Source organism: Protopterus annectens, chromosome 3.part1 (assembly GCF_019279795.1).
Source record: "Protopterus annectens isolate FY-2018-M chromosome 3.part1, PAN1.0, whole genome shotgun sequence".
In the NCBI taxonomy this organism is placed as follows: domain Eukaryota; kingdom Metazoa; phylum Chordata; order Ceratodontiformes; family Protopteridae; genus Protopterus; species Protopterus annectens.
The window spans coordinates 1,828,754,018-1,828,769,518 of NC_056732.1; the positions used below are offsets into that span (position 1 = coordinate 1,828,754,018).

Consider the following 15,501-nt stretch of genomic DNA (forward strand, 5'->3'; position numbering starts at 1 on the left):
TTGAATTGACTTCTGTTCCAGCTTTCTCCATTTCCACTTTCCTGTAACAAGTCTTGTCCAGATACAGATTTGCTGTATCCAGGACTGTTTGTAAGCTCCTGAGCCCCCCCCCCCCAACTAGGGTTAAACTATGTATGCTCTTCAAATTTTTCCTTGCAACTAGCCAGCTTTTTAGTTTTAGCACTCAGATCTGTTTCTTTGAGCTCAGCACTTGTTCAGAACTCGTAAGCACTAAATACGCTACAAATTACTACAGCACTCAACTTTCCTCACTTGTCTAGAGGAAAACAGGTTTTAGTACTTAATAAATAAGCACCTATTCAGGCATGTCTAAAGGTCAGCTCCCGGTGTTTTCTCCTGTCTACCTGATGAATCTGGGCATCTTGGGACAATGCAGCAATTGCCTCATGTACACAGACAACCTCCTCCTAACACCCAACACTATGACCTGTGAGAGATGCACTTATATAGCCAAACTGGAAGCAAAGCTCTCTTAACCGAAGACTGGACTAGGCAGTCAAGAGGAGAAGGTAAACACTTGCACCGCACCACACTATTCACATAGTCCCTCAAAACCTACACCACCAAAACACACATACAGAAGCACAAAACACACACCTACATTCGCGGAGGCTCTCAGTAAAAATCTGCCCAAACAACCGAGACCTCCAAAGCAGAAATGCAAGCAACCTCCACCCCCCCAACCCAACCCAAATGACACATAGCCCACATACTCAGTGTGTCACTCAACTACAGCCCATAAGGCATAACATACCCAACACTCTAGTCATAGGTGACTCTATAGTCAGGCACACTGATGTTCCACTCACCAGACTAAACAAGGAAAAGTTACTGTCAGATGTCTGTCTGGTGCCAGGATCTGCCACATAACGCACACACTCAGGTCATTCCACAACAAGTACAAATATGACTCTGTCATTGTCCATGTTGGTGTGAATGACCTGAGTCATACCTCCCTGGACTATGTGAAAAGAAACATGGAGGAGCTCTCTGATCTTGTAGCCCAGGCAGGTATGACCCTAGCCCTGAGTAGCATCCTACCATTACCCAGAATGATACCACAGTACAAGGACAAAATGAGTGACTTCAACAATTGGCTAAGCTTCTGGTGCCATTCTAAGGGAATCCAGTATCTGTCTGCCTGGGATGAAATAATTGACAGACCCCGCTGTTTTGCCAGAGATGGCCTGCATCTGTCGCCCTTGGGATTCCGGATACTGGCAAAGGCTGTTGCCACCCCTATAGTGCCTTTTTTAGGCAAGGTTCAAATGACAAATTCACCACTGTAACAGGTACAAGCAAGCAAAATCTGAGGGTAATGCTACTCAACACTAGAAGTCTAAACCTCAAAATGCACTCACTCGAGGCACTCCTTAAAATGGAGAACATTGACATCTGTACAGTGACAGAGACCTGGTTCAAAGCTCCAGAGAGCACACCTGCATTACCAGGCTGTAATTCATACCACATCTTTCGGCCACCAAACCCGGACCGAAACACTAAAGGTGGAAGCGTGTCCATATTCATTAAGGATATCCACACCTCCAAGCTAGTTGCTCAGCATAATGCATCCGAGGTTATCCAAGTTCAGATAACTCTGGGCAAAACTGCAATCCAGATTGTAGCTTGCTACATACCCCCCACCATGCCCCAGGATTCCCACTCTCTTTTGTTGATACACTGGAAAATGTTAAGGTACAACCCAACACCCTAATAATGGGTGATTTCAACTACCCCACCATTAACTGGGAAAAGTACTCATGTACCAACTCTTTTGCTTAACGTTTTATGGAATTCATCAATTCCAGTGCTTTGGATCAACATATCCACACCCCCACCAGGGGCAGCAATATCCTAGACCTGGTCATCACTAACATGGGCGACTGGTGTTCCAAACCAGAGGTTAGCTCCTCATTGGTCAGATCCGACCACAAGCTAATCATCCTAGACATCCACATCTCGCTCCCACCCTCCATTAGGAAAACAACCATAAAAAATTTCTCCAAAGCCAACTTCACGCTTCTTAAGACAGAAGTGGCAAACTTCACGACACCCATGCAGATGGACAATGGAGGTACGACTGCTGAATTCTGCACAAATGCACTTTATAAGCACTTACACAAGTGCATGAATTGTGCTATCCCTAACAGAACCAAGGTGCTATCCTCAAAAAAAAAGGAAACCAATCTGGTGGTCTTCTGCCATAAACAAACTCTGCAACAGAAGAAAGAAACTGTTGCAAAAAAGAGTAAAATCCCACGATTGGAGGAGCTCCCTGGTCAGCATCAGTAAGAAGTTGAGATCCCTCATAAAATCCTCCAAAGCTAGTTATGAAAACAAAATCGCCACTGATTCTAAAGACAACCACAAAGCATTCTATAGCTATGTTAAGAATCTCAATGGCAACACTCAGAGCTGCTCTGAGTTACAGCACAATGACACTAAATATACAGAACCAACTGATATTGCCAACATCCTGGCAGATAGGTTCAGTGCTAACTTCCTCACCCCCTAAAGGGCCCATCTTTATACTGGAAGAATGCGAAGTTCCTGTAATCACGGCTGCACAGGTAAAAACCTCAATCTCCAAAGCCAAGAACACAGCATCCGTGGGACCTGACAACATCCCAGGCTGCCTTCTACACGAACTACAGAATGAACTAGCACCCCCGCCTAAGTGCCATGTTCAATCATAACCTCACCTTAGGCTTTGTGCCCATTGAATGGCGCACCGGAATGGCTATCCCACTCCACAAAGGGGGGGCTACAACAAACCCCAGGAACTACCTCCTCATTAACCTGACGAGCCTGGTCTACAAGGCCATGGAATGTATCATCATGGAACTCATAAACAAAGACATTGGAGATCCCCAAACTCTGGACCCCACCCAGTTTGGGGTTGTAAAAGGCAGATCATGTCTCCTAAACCTGATAGACTTCTTTGAAGCAGTCACCAAAGCCAGAGATGAGGGTAAGGTGGTTCACACAGCCTATCTAGATCTCGCCAAGGCGTTCGACACCATCCCCCACTCTGGAATTATAGATAAACTCACTAAACTAGGTATAAATCCCTATGTCACAAGATGGGTTGCCAACTGGCTTACTGACAGAACCCACACTGTGAAAGTAGCAGACTCCAAATCAGACTTCAGAACCCACACTGTGAAAGTAGCAGACTCCAAATCAGACTTCAGACCAGTGACAAGTGGTGTACCACAGGGTTCAGTCCTGGGTCCTCTCCTGTTAGCCTGTACTTCAGAGAAGTAGATACCAAACACAGAATGTCTTTGGCTAACTAAATTCGCAGATGACTGCAAACTAGAAGCCATAATCAAACTCCTAACGATGTGGACATCCTACAAAAGGGCCTCACTGACACAGATGCCTGGTGTCAAAGCCATGGTCTCAAGCTCAATGCCAAAAAGTGCATTGTCATCCCCTTTCTGTACCCATGAACTACCACATAGGCGGTAGTCTACTTAACACCGAAAGTGTGATAAGAGACCTTGGGAAACAGTGGACAGTAGTCTCTCCTTTGATAATCACATCGCCACAGTGGTCAGGAAATCCTTCTACATGGCACACCTCATCACAAAAGGTTTCTCATCCAGAAAAAAAAGAGGTCATTGTTCCCCTCTACTCATCACTCATTAGACCCATTATAGAGTACAACGCCCCTTTTGGTATGTACCTCACAAGACATCTACAACAACTGGAAAGGTCGCAGAAATACTTGACAAAGAGGATTACTGGCTTCAAACAGATGCCCTACGCAGACCGTCTCAGAAAACTCCAGCTTTACTCCATCGCATATCGCCTACTCAGAGGCGATCTCTGCCTAACATACAAAGCTATGTCAAACCCAGAGCTGTTGGACATGCTCCACTTAAAGAAATCCCAATACCTCCGAGCTACACGCTCTAGGGACCTAAACCTTGTCACCACAATAAACAGAACATGCTGGAGGGATAGACTCCAGTCTCAGAGACTTCCCATACTCTGGAACAGACTACCTATCTATGTCAAACAGAGCTCCTCATTAGCACTCTTCAAGAAAAATCTTGATGATTGGATGGGTAATAGGAAATTCACCCCAGGGATCACTTCTGTGGTTCTGCTTGACAGGGGCACAGGAAAATTATTTTCTTGGGTGGCGAAAGCCAGGGTACCTTTTTGGCTAGGCTTGTATAGGCCCTAGGGCCAATAACCTAGTACCTACCTGTGAACCTAAAACAAATTAACTACATAGCTGTGAATATTTAGGATGATTGGTATTTCACGTGGTTGTGAGACATAGTGACAGCTTGTGTAATGATGAGAGTATCATGATATCTTCATACGTGTGAGAGTATCGTGATATCTTCATACTTGTGAGAGTATCGTGATATCTTCATACTTGTGAGAGTATCAGGATATCTTCATACGTGTGAGAGTATCAGGATATCTTCATACGTGTGAGAGTATCAGGATATCTTCATACGTGTGAGAGTATCAGGATATCTTCATACTTGTGAGAGTATCAGGATATCTTCATACGTGTGAGAGTATCAGGATGTCTTCATACGTGTGAGAGTATCATGGTGTCCTCATACATACGAGTGACGGTATTTACAATCATGGTGTCTTCATACGTATGAGTGACGGTATTTACAATATTCTGACTAAGTGCACGTGACCAGACTACCATGAAAAAATTACCATTCTAAAAAGAAGATGTACTCTTGGTCATCTGTTACAACAACCCCATCCTTGTGAAGCAGAGTTCCTCTCTAACCCAATTCAAGTGCAAAATGGACAGTTGGATGGGAAACTGGAAATTCATCCCTGGTTTGGCACCTTTGTCTCTAATGGACATGTAACCTGTAAATGGTTCATCTCCCAGGCCCATGCTTACACTTATCAAGGGTATCAGAACTTGTCAGAGATTTGGGATGTATGGCTAGGCTTAAAAAGGCCCTTGTGGTCATTAGCCTAGTAAACACCTACGAACAAGTTAATGACAATTGTACTTAGCTATACTGAGCAAGTAAGTGTATGAAGACTGAAAATCCTAATTCCAAATCGTGTCCATTTGAGAGAATATTTATAAAAAAAATGCAGTTATTCATCTCCACCGCTGGTGCCATTTCTGTCTAATTATTTTTTTTTTTTAATTAACATTTGTTGACCAGGGGAGTCCATCTGAGCAGAAGCCCTTTCTCATTGGAGACCCAGGAGAGAAAAGCTCCAAATTATAAAAATTGTAGTCCTCATTCAGTATGCTTGGTTCACTAAATGTTTTCTATACTGATTTTTGTTTGACTACTCCTAAGTGGACATAGTTAATGTCTTGTTTTTAATCCTTTGAATTTTATTATATTGATAAAAGCTTAATTTACTACATATTTGTTCTCATGTGTGTATGTAATAGTTTATTTGTGTAATATTATGTATGTGTCCAAGTCAAACTTAAGACCTATTGTAATGGTTAATTCTTATAAGCTGCATTGTCCTACAATGTTTTGGAGTGTTTGGTCCTGCAACTCTACTAAAATGGGTGTACCTGTTTGGACATACCCCTTTAACTAATACAGTTATTGTGGATAATAAATATACTATGGAGAATAGATATGTGGTTAGTAAAACTAGCAGTTTATAAACTTAGATCTGATGTTGTGTTTTCTGTCCATTACTCTACATATGGGGTCGCAGATCTGATATCTGATCAGTCCTCCTTAATTTAAAATTGTATGATCCAATGCTCAAGCTTCTCCATTACCCATAATCCCCATGTACAGATGGAGCTATCTCAGATCTTATTTACTGCTTTCAATTGCTGGCGGGTTCTGTGGTGCTCATGTGTGGTCTTTTCAGTTCATTGAAAGATAAGACTTTCAACCTTTTACATCTCTCTCTCTCTTTTTCTTTTTTTAAAACTGTGTATTAAAGAGATATTTTCTTCCCTTCCCCTAAATTTCCACTTTTTTAGTTTAAAAAAAAAAATATATATATATATATATATATATAAACTATAGTATATAAAATATGGTTCTCCTTACAGAAATATTACATTTTCATACTTTACGGTATTAAAGTAGTTGAATGGTGTTTACTATTTTCTTTCATTGAGGTTGTGTGCATTGTCTGTTTCTGTTTTCATGTCAGTCAAAAAATGTGTATCATGTACACACAAATTACCAAATTTGGATGCACATGACAAGTGTGTGCTGCCTTGGGCCCGCTCACCTCTACATGGCCTACTGTTTGATCAGAGAACAGTAGTGTAGCGAAGAAACAAGTTGGTTTTAAAGGGTCTCACCCATCTTTCTCCTGGCATGAAGGCTCCTCCTACGTCTGGGCAAAGCAGGGACTTCATCCCGTTCTTCAGCTTCTTCATCACCCAAATGAGAATATGAAATTAATTACCCTGGAAAGTCAACATCATTGAGGAAATGCTCCCTGGATCTGACCATCTCTTTGGCTCCAGGTCCAAAGGTAGCCACATCTTCAGATCCAACACCTCATTTGGATCAACTTGTTATAGGCCGTGTGAAGACTCATCTGTTTTCCATGGATCCGGTATCTCTGAGGCTTTAGTCTTTCATCTTATTGGCACATCTTCCTTATTCCAGACCTCCTCCTTTGGTTTCATTTCTCACGTTAAGTTATATCCTTCAGAAGTCTTACCAAAGCAGATGTGCACAGAATGATGTGACATTTCCTACATACCCAGATTCGTTTGGGGGTGCTACCAGCTCCAGCCCACTGCTGGATCAGGTAGAAAGTTCTCCCAGCCATCCAGTCATGGCTAAGTTTCTGATCTTACCCTCCAAATCAGAGCCCCTAGATCTGACCTAAGCTCAGGGTAGATCTACATTCCTGCCAAGGCTTCATTTGTCCTTGACTTCAGTCGGTTCTCTGTCAGAGCTGTGTTGACTCCTGGAGCTGTAACTTCTGCGTTGACTCTGACATGTTTTGCTTAGATGCAAGATCATTGGGTCATTCCTTCCCTACACTTGACAGTTTGGCTTCAGAGACTGCTTCAGATCTAAGCCAGACAGCTTCCAGGACCAAGTTTCCCCCTAGAGTTTTGGACCCAAAGAAGAAGCTCCCCAGAACCATTGAGGATTCATCATTTGAGACTTTCAGGAGTGTGCTATCTTAACTGAGAGCCATCTCTCCCCATAGGATTTCTCCGGGTTCTTTGCTTGTTCTTCTGGTCCCTTCGAGGCAGCCATTTCTTGAGTGCCTTGATCCTGTCCTGCCATATGAGGCATTATATGTTTCTGAGTCCTGTCCCAAGCAACCCATGGAAGGGGTTACCAGGAAACAAAAGTACAAGAGGAGGCACTTAGATTCCCTTGAGGAATCTTCAGCCACTGTTACTGATTTTGATGAGGGAGAAGGTTTCCCCCAAATCCCACCCTGAGGACGTCTAGTTGAAAGAAATCCTTGAACTTCTTAGACAGAAAGAGAGTTGGTCTTCCTATATATGGTCTTCCTATATATCTTCTTCTGAGGAATTACTTGTCCTCAAGGATTTTGATTCTGGTCCATCTACTTCTCTACTTCTTGGGTGGTACACCCTGTGGATGAGATGGTAGATCCTACATCATCCCAGGCATGGAAGGAACCTGATACAGTGGAACCCATCCCCAAGAAGTCAGACAAATTTTTAGTGGCTCCCAAAGACCATTCACACTAGAGCAAGGGTCTGGCAGTGGAGTCTGTGGTGGTGGGGGCAGCCACCAAGAAGGATCTTGCTGATGTGAGCTCTTCTGGCTGTCTGCTGATTCTAGAATCTCATGCTGTGGACAGGTTTGGGAAGCAAGTGTACTCCTCATCCACTTTTTTGATGAGAGAGAACTATCTGATGTATGTCATGCGTTTTGAAAGGAATTTGGTCAAGGAGATCTCCACTTCTCTTCCAGGGATTGTGGATCAGAAAAAAAACCCTTGCTTAATAGATGGCTACCCTGCTCTCGCTATTTGATGCATCTACTCGCCATGTCTTTAATACTACGAGGGGGCATCTGGAGCAGCTGGCACAGGAATTACCATCAGAATGAATGCTTGGATGTGGCTTTGTCATTTCAAAAAAAAGCACTTAAAGATGTCCTTTGTCAGTTCCTCTTATGATGGCTCAACCTTATGTGGTCCAAAAGTGAAAGAAACTAGTTCCAGGAGTGAACAAGATATCAAATCATATCTGCTGTAAGGATCAAATTCTTTACTTGCCAAAGGACCTTCTTCAGAAATCAGAAGGCAGGGAAGAAAACCTGGTTCTGAAAATCTCCGGGGTTTTCTTCCAACACTTCTAGAGAGCTTGTTTTCCCTGGCAAGGGGGGGGACTCTTAACAGTGGACGTCTCTCAAGAGGCAGAGATGGTCCTCAAAATCAGGACTTCAGGGGATCCTTCTTGGAGAGGCCCTTTCAGCGCTCCTGAAAAGTTGCCTGACTGTCCTACTCTGGAGGCAGTTGGAAGGTATTTATATGTCTGCACTCCATGACCTGGACAGCCATCATTAAAGACAAGAGGGTGCAGAGAATAATTACCAGAGGCTACTTCATTCCACTCCCCTACCTCAAAAGAAAATTCCCGATGTCTCACCCTCACAAAAGGAATTTGCAACTTTAAAAATGGAGAAGCTCCTAAAAATCGATTTCATCCTGGAGGTCCAGCCAGACCCGAGAGGATCCAGAATTTACTCAAGATTTTTTTAGTGCCAAAGAAAACTGGGAATCTGTAGCCAGTTTTGAATCTCAGTCAGTTAAATTTGTTGTTCAGACCAAATTCCAGATGGTCACAGTTCAGACAGTCCTTGCATTGTTGAATAGAAATGACTGAATGTGCTCGACAGATATTCAGGATGTTTACTATCACATCAAAGTAGATAGGTGCTCTAGAAAGTATCTTCACTTCCAGCTTGGAGACAGTCACTACCAGTTCAGAGCTCTGCCCTTTGGTCTCACCTCAGCCCTGTGGGTGTTTTACCAGATGCATGGCAGTCGTGGCAGTTCATCTAAGACTGGAAGATTTCTGGGTGTTTCCTTATCTGGATGACTAGGTCATAATTTCCCCATCCAGGGATCTGCTCATCTTTGCCAGAGACTCCATACTCCCTCTGTGCCATAATCTTGGGATCATGGTGAAGCTGCAAAAATCTCAGTTACAGCCAGTCCACTCTCTGGAGTTTATCGGAGCCCTTTTAGATACAACAGCACACATAATGAAGCTCCCTCATTCTTGAATTTCATCCTTACATTCGCAAGCACTTCAGCTTCTGTCACACAGAAAGCCACCAGCCAAGTTGGTTCTCTGCCTTTTTGACTCCTTGGCCACTTCCATTACATTGGTCCCTTAAGGAAGATTTCACGAGTCCTAAAATGGAAACTATCAGTACAGTGGTTGATCAGATGTCAGTCAATGTCATATCTGATCAGTTTCACACAATTTGCAGGGATCACATTCATTGGTGGCTAACCACTCCTCTCCTTCAAGAAGGATGTCCTTTCATTCTTTCAACTCCTCAGGCCACAGTGATCATGGATACCTCCCAATTAGAATGGGGTCATTACTTGGGAAGGATGGTCCAAGGCACATAGTCTCACATAGAGGCCAGTCTTCACATCAGTATCTTGGAGATGAGAGCAGTCCTCGTAGTATTGCAGGCATTTCAGGACTGTCTTCCCTTGGATGTGACTTCCATTCAGACAGACAACATGGTTGTCGTTTGGTGCATCAACAAGCAAGGAGGAACCAGATCTTAACTCTTGTGTTGAGAGACCTTGAGAATATGATGGTGAGCAATATCTTCTCCCTGCTTTCTAGTACCAATGCGTATCCCTGGGAGATCCATCATTTTAGAAGATAAGTTGAGCAAATCCATTCTGCTCCCTAATGAGTAGTCCTTTAGTCCATTAGTAGCACAGCAGATCTTCAGCCATTGGGGCCATCCTTGTAGTGATCTCTTTGACTCTCCCCTGAACATCAAATGCAACAAGTTCTTTGCTCTGCTAGGGGGAGTCACCCAGGGATGGTCTGATGCACCCTTAGCCCTTGGGACTTCTTTATGCCTTTCTCTTTAATTCCAAAGTTCCTTCAGAAACCCTCAGCACTGAAGGTCTTGGTCATTCTCCTTGCCCCTCACTGGCCTTGACAGATGTGGTTTCCCTTCCTCTGGCCTCATCTAGTTCACCCTCCTTGGGACTTGGGTTCAGACCCAAATTTGATATCTCACCTCTCCAGAGAGCCTCACCTGGACATAAGAACATTCACTGACCACACAGTTTCTGCAATTCCAGTGATTGTTTAACTGTTCAGGATTTTGCCTTCCATTGTACTTATTTTATCTTCCTTGCATAAACCTTCCACTAGGAAGATATGCAAAAGTAAATGGAAAAGATTTTCTATATGGGCCTCAGAAAAAGACCTTGATCGCTTTTCAGCCCTACTCTCTGCAATACCAGATTTCCTAACATATTTATTTCAAGGAGGAGCCTAGTTACTCCACTATCAAAGTTTGGCTAGCTGCCATTTCTTCCTTTCATATTGGAAAAAGTCATACCTCTGTATCCTCCTTTAGACTGTCTTAGGCTTTTCTGTAGGGTGCCTTCCTTCTCCTTCCCAACTCAGAGACCCAGCTGCACCATGGGAAATCACCAGCTTCACCATGGGACATCACCATTGTATTTACAGGGCCCTCATTTCAACCTACTGCTAAAGCTTACTTTTGAAGTACTTGTTCTGGACAATCTTATTCTTTGTTGCCATAACCTCTGTCAGAAGGATTTTTGAGTCACATGCTTTTTCATCCAACCCTCCTTATTTGGTTTTTCACAGACGGTCTTTCTAAGAACAAATCCATCTTTTCTACCAAAGGTGGCTTCAGAATTTTCCATCATTAAACTGCCAGTATTTTTTTCCCGAATTTCTTCAACAAGGGTGAATATATCTTACATCTGCTGGATGTTTATCAACAACTGTGTTTTTATTTGCATTGCAGTACCTCTTTCAGAAAGCCTGATCAACTATTAATTTCCATTTTGAAATCTAAATTAGAACGAGCATTATCCAAAGTTATTTTACTCAGATGGCTTAGTCAGTGTATTTCCTTTGTCTATCAAGAGAAAAGGTTATCTGTCCCTACCAAACCTAAAGTCCATTCAACAAGATCCATGACTTCTACAGCCTTTTTCTCTAATGTGCCCATCAATGACATTTGTGCTGCATCTACCTGCCCTAAAGTCCACACCTTCATTTGTCATTATAAACTGGACGTTCAGTCCAGATACAGGGCTTCTTCTGGTTCAGCTGTACTCAGTGTTACCCTTCCATGAGACCACCCTGGAGTTAAGAAGATGGAGACTCTGCTCCCTGAGAGGAGGAATGGACAGACGGAAAGACAACATAAAGTATGAAAGTTATGTGCTCACCATAAAGTTAAATCTGTCTCGTCATACTCCATCCATTCCTCTGTCTCGTCATACTCCATCCATTCCTCTGTCTCGTCATACTCCATCCATTCCTCTTCCTCCCTTCTGCATCCCCATCCATAATTGTCTTCTACCATGTATTATTTATTCATCAGTTATTCTTATCTAGGAAAGATCTAACTGACTTTACTTTGGGTCCTGAAGATTTAGCTGGTCTCTCCACTGTTCCTTCTCCCCTGCATCCCTGCCTACTGCACTATATACCTATGTCTTGTTAAGAATGTTTTCAGGTTTTTGTAAGGGGGTAATCTCAATCTAAGGTAGCCCCTTCTGTACGTGGGGATTATATGTAGAGGGATGAGCCTGAGCACTGGATCCTAAGCTTTGAAAGGGTTGAGGACTGATCCACCGTTGGATGTGAATGAGTACACCAACACAGCTCTAATGTTATTAACTTTTATTTTAAGTAATCGTTAATGTGACTGTTTGGTTTGTTTTGAAACATTCTTATTTGCCGAAAAGACTTACCATTTTTTTTCAGATTCCAGAAACGTTTGAAGATGTTGCTGTGGACTTTTCATTGGATGAATGGAAGCTGTTGAGCAAAGAGGAAAAAGTGATGTACCGGGAGGTGATGGTGCAGAACTTTGATCACATGGTGTCAACAGGTAATGACAGTGGTCCCAGGGCTAAACACTAACATGATGGTATAAAACTGTCACATGGTATCAGTAAACAAGACGTAGGGGTGTTCATCATATTGATCAGTGCTGCAGTAGCCTTTTCTATATGGGTTATATCCTAACAAGGATATAACAGCCAGCCAGCTTCCAAAGCTACGGAGCACCTTCCATGTGCCTAAACTGTCAGGCAGCTCAAGCTGAGTTGACTAAAGGGTGTGTGTGTGTGTGTGTGTGTGTGTGTGTGTGTGTGTGTGTGTGTGTGTGTGTGTGTGTGTGTGTGTGTGTGTGTGTGTGTGTGTGTGTGTGTGTGTGTGTGTGTGTGTGTGTGTGTGTGTGTGTGTGTCTATGTGTGTCTGTGTGTGTGTGTGTCTATGTGTGTGTGTGTGTGTGTGTGTCTGTGTGTGTGTGTGTGTGTGTGTGTGTGTGTCTGTGTGTGTCTGTGTGTGTCTGTGTGTGTCTGTGTGTGTCTGTGTGTGTCTGTGTCTGTGTCTGTGTGTGTGTGTGTGTGTCTGTGTGTGTGTGTGTGTGTGTGTGTGTGTGTGTGTGTGTGTGTGTGTGTGTGTGTGTGTGTGTGTGTGTGTGTGTGTGTGTGTGTGTGTGTGTGTGTGTGTGTAACCATTCAGAGCTTTATTGCTGCAGAACAGTATGCTCCTCTGAGGCTTTTGGAAATTCACAGTTGGCTTGTGCTTTCCTTTGCGGGGCAGACAGGTTTCCTTTGAGGGGGGAAAAAATTTAATTATAATAATACTTTATTACTTTTCTGTTCAGTAGTGTTGTATTTTAATGGACTGTCTTGAGACTGTAAAGTACTTTTAAATGGAATGCTCATTTTTTTATGTTAATTAAGTGTAAACTAACTGAAATCTAATGTTCTGTGGAGAAATTGTGTTGATTTTACCTTTGGGGGCTGACATCGTATTTTTAAAGTGCTTTCCACTGTGTTTTTCTGTCAAAAAAGTAACTTTTGTGGACTGGTAGTTTTTACTAGCAATAGCTGCTTGCCTTCCATAGGAAATAGGCACCATTTTTGGCTTGACCATGGAACAGACTACTGGACCTACAGTCAGTCCCTCCAGCCAAAAAACAAAAAGTTAAGCAAACAGCCTTTGCCACCACAGCAGGTTAGTAATTTGTGTCAGCCATAGGTGGGAGACTCTGCTGTGGCCATTTGTTGTACCTCAGAACACTCATCTTTTACCCCAGATCTCTCTGGTGTAGCACCTACAGGGGGTTAGCCACGTCCTCTGTGGCTGTTGGAGTCCCCTCAGTGGGCAAGGGAGAGCCACTCTTGTCGGTCCTGGGAGAAGGAACAGAGACGGTTTCCCTGAGATGTCAGAAGCTGCTGCCATTAGTAACACAGCTGGGCCCAGTTTTCCTATTAAAAAGAAACGGAAAACCAAGCATGTATCTACTCCTCCTTAAATTTCTTTGCATAGGAGTAGTTTACTGTGTCCGGCTCAGTGTTTAATTCAGGCTATTTGATCCTTCTTGTAAAGTAGTGTCTGTTAATAGGAGGGAGGGATTCCTGTTTTCATGAAGAGGTTCAAGATTCTGAATGTGAATAGAAAGATGCAGGGATGGATACAGTTTTTTTTTTCTCTTCAGATTTCTGATTCACACTTAAAGGAGAGTTCATTGTTTGATTCTCCTGGGGGGGGGGGGGTTCTTTCTCTGAGACTGTTGCTAGAATGTGTTATTGTTTTCAGTGGGAGAACACTGAAGTTCCTCAGTCCCACAGAAAATACTTGAGTTTTATGGAAGGTTTTTCCAGAATCCACACCATTCCTCCTGTTCTGTCTGCTTTATAGGATATGTGTGTGTTACTACCTACAATTTGCCTGATAGTCAGCCAGCTGCCCATAACTAAGCAGATAGGATGTAGAAGTTCCTCAGTCTTTTAAACTTTATACACCATTCCCAAACCTGACCTAGCAGTTATAGCCTTAGCTGATCTCAGTGCTGCTAACCATTTAGTTAATTCCAATCCTAATCTTTCTGATAAGGATGGAAAATTGTATTGATAGGTATGGGGAAAGAAATGTATACTTCTGCAACTTTGATTTTCAAAATGTCAAATTGTGAGGTTCATATGTTAGAGTTTGTTCTGACAGATTGTGAAAGTATGTGGAATGTTTTATGCACTGTTTCTTCTTGTGAGGAAAAATCTGCTTTAAGTAAAATAGATGTTCATCGTGCATACAGCTGCAGTCATTACAGATGGGTTATCCTGCCGTCAGGCGGGTCCTCGGTCGGCCAAATTCCAAAGTCTAGGTCCGTCGTCGGTTGTCGTCGCTTCTTCCCTGACGTTAGTGCGGCAGGGGTATAAAAGAGGCAGCCGACGCCATTTTCTTCAGTCTTTCTTGCCGCGCGGTGCCCGAAGCAGAAGCAGTTCGCAAGTGCCGGTCGGCCAGCTCCTGAGATTTTTTGAAAGTATTTCAGCCGAAGTCTTCTTTAAAACTAAGTACCCCGTTGGGGAAACTTTTCTTGCCTCAGACCGATGTCAGACAAAGTTAATAATTGCATTTCTTGTGGGAAGCAAATACCGCATAAGGATTTCCACTCTTTCTGTATACCTTGCTTAGGCCCAGACCCCGACGTCTTGGCCTGCCGTTTTTGTGCTAGGTTTAACAAGCGCACTATTAAGCGCCGGGCGGAATTCGCCCAACATTATTTTGGCAAAAAATTTAATTACATCATGTCGTCGGATTCTCTGACAACAGTTTTAGGCAAAAGACACAAAGATAAGGACCGCCATCTGAGGTCCGCACCGAGTACTGAGACCACGCTTAGGCCGACTACCGGTTCTCCGGTTCTCAGCGAGGCGCCTATGCTGCACCTGACTACCGATGAATCTATTTTACCGGTGACTTCAGTACCCGAGGTCGCAGGATCCTTGGTCTCCATTCCTACTACAGATACCGACGCCACTCTTGGTGGATAAACTCAAAATTTAGTCAGGCCTGCCAATTCGGAAGGCGTCTTCAGGCCTTCCACCTTCTCTATTAAATCCTTCACTAAATCTAAAGCAGCCATGAAAACTAAAAAACAGGGTCCTCAGACCTCCTCCCAAGGCCCTATGCCTAAAAAACAGATGCTTAAAATGGCTGAGGATTTGATATCTCTCATCAGGGGTTCCCAACCCCCCTCTGACAAAAGACCCAGATTGGAGGAAGACTACCCTTCCTCAGTCCAGGCTTCTATTACCTCAGAACATTCTGAGGACCAGGATTATGCCTATTCTCCTTTCGAAGACTCTGATGCTGAAGAGTCTATTCCCTCGGTCTCCCCCCCCCCCCCCCGAGGACTACTCTTTTGGGGAAACCCTGCATACTTTGAAGGAACACTTTCACTGGGTAGGTCAAGATTACTCACTCCAAGAAAA

At 43.4% G+C, this 15,501-nt stretch overlaps 1 protein-coding gene across 1 annotated transcript in view; it reads left to right on the plus strand.

The window, feature by feature from the left end:
* LOC122798720 (zinc finger protein 160-like) overlaps positions 1-15,501 on the plus strand; it is a 304,432-nt gene that overhangs the window by 39,018 nt on the left and 249,913 nt on the right. Inside the window, exon 2 of the mRNA XM_044067816.1 lies at positions 11,978-12,104. Coding sequence (XP_043923751.1) covers positions 11,978-12,104 — 127 coding nt within the window. The remainder of the gene's footprint in view (positions 1-11,977; positions 12,105-15,501) is intronic.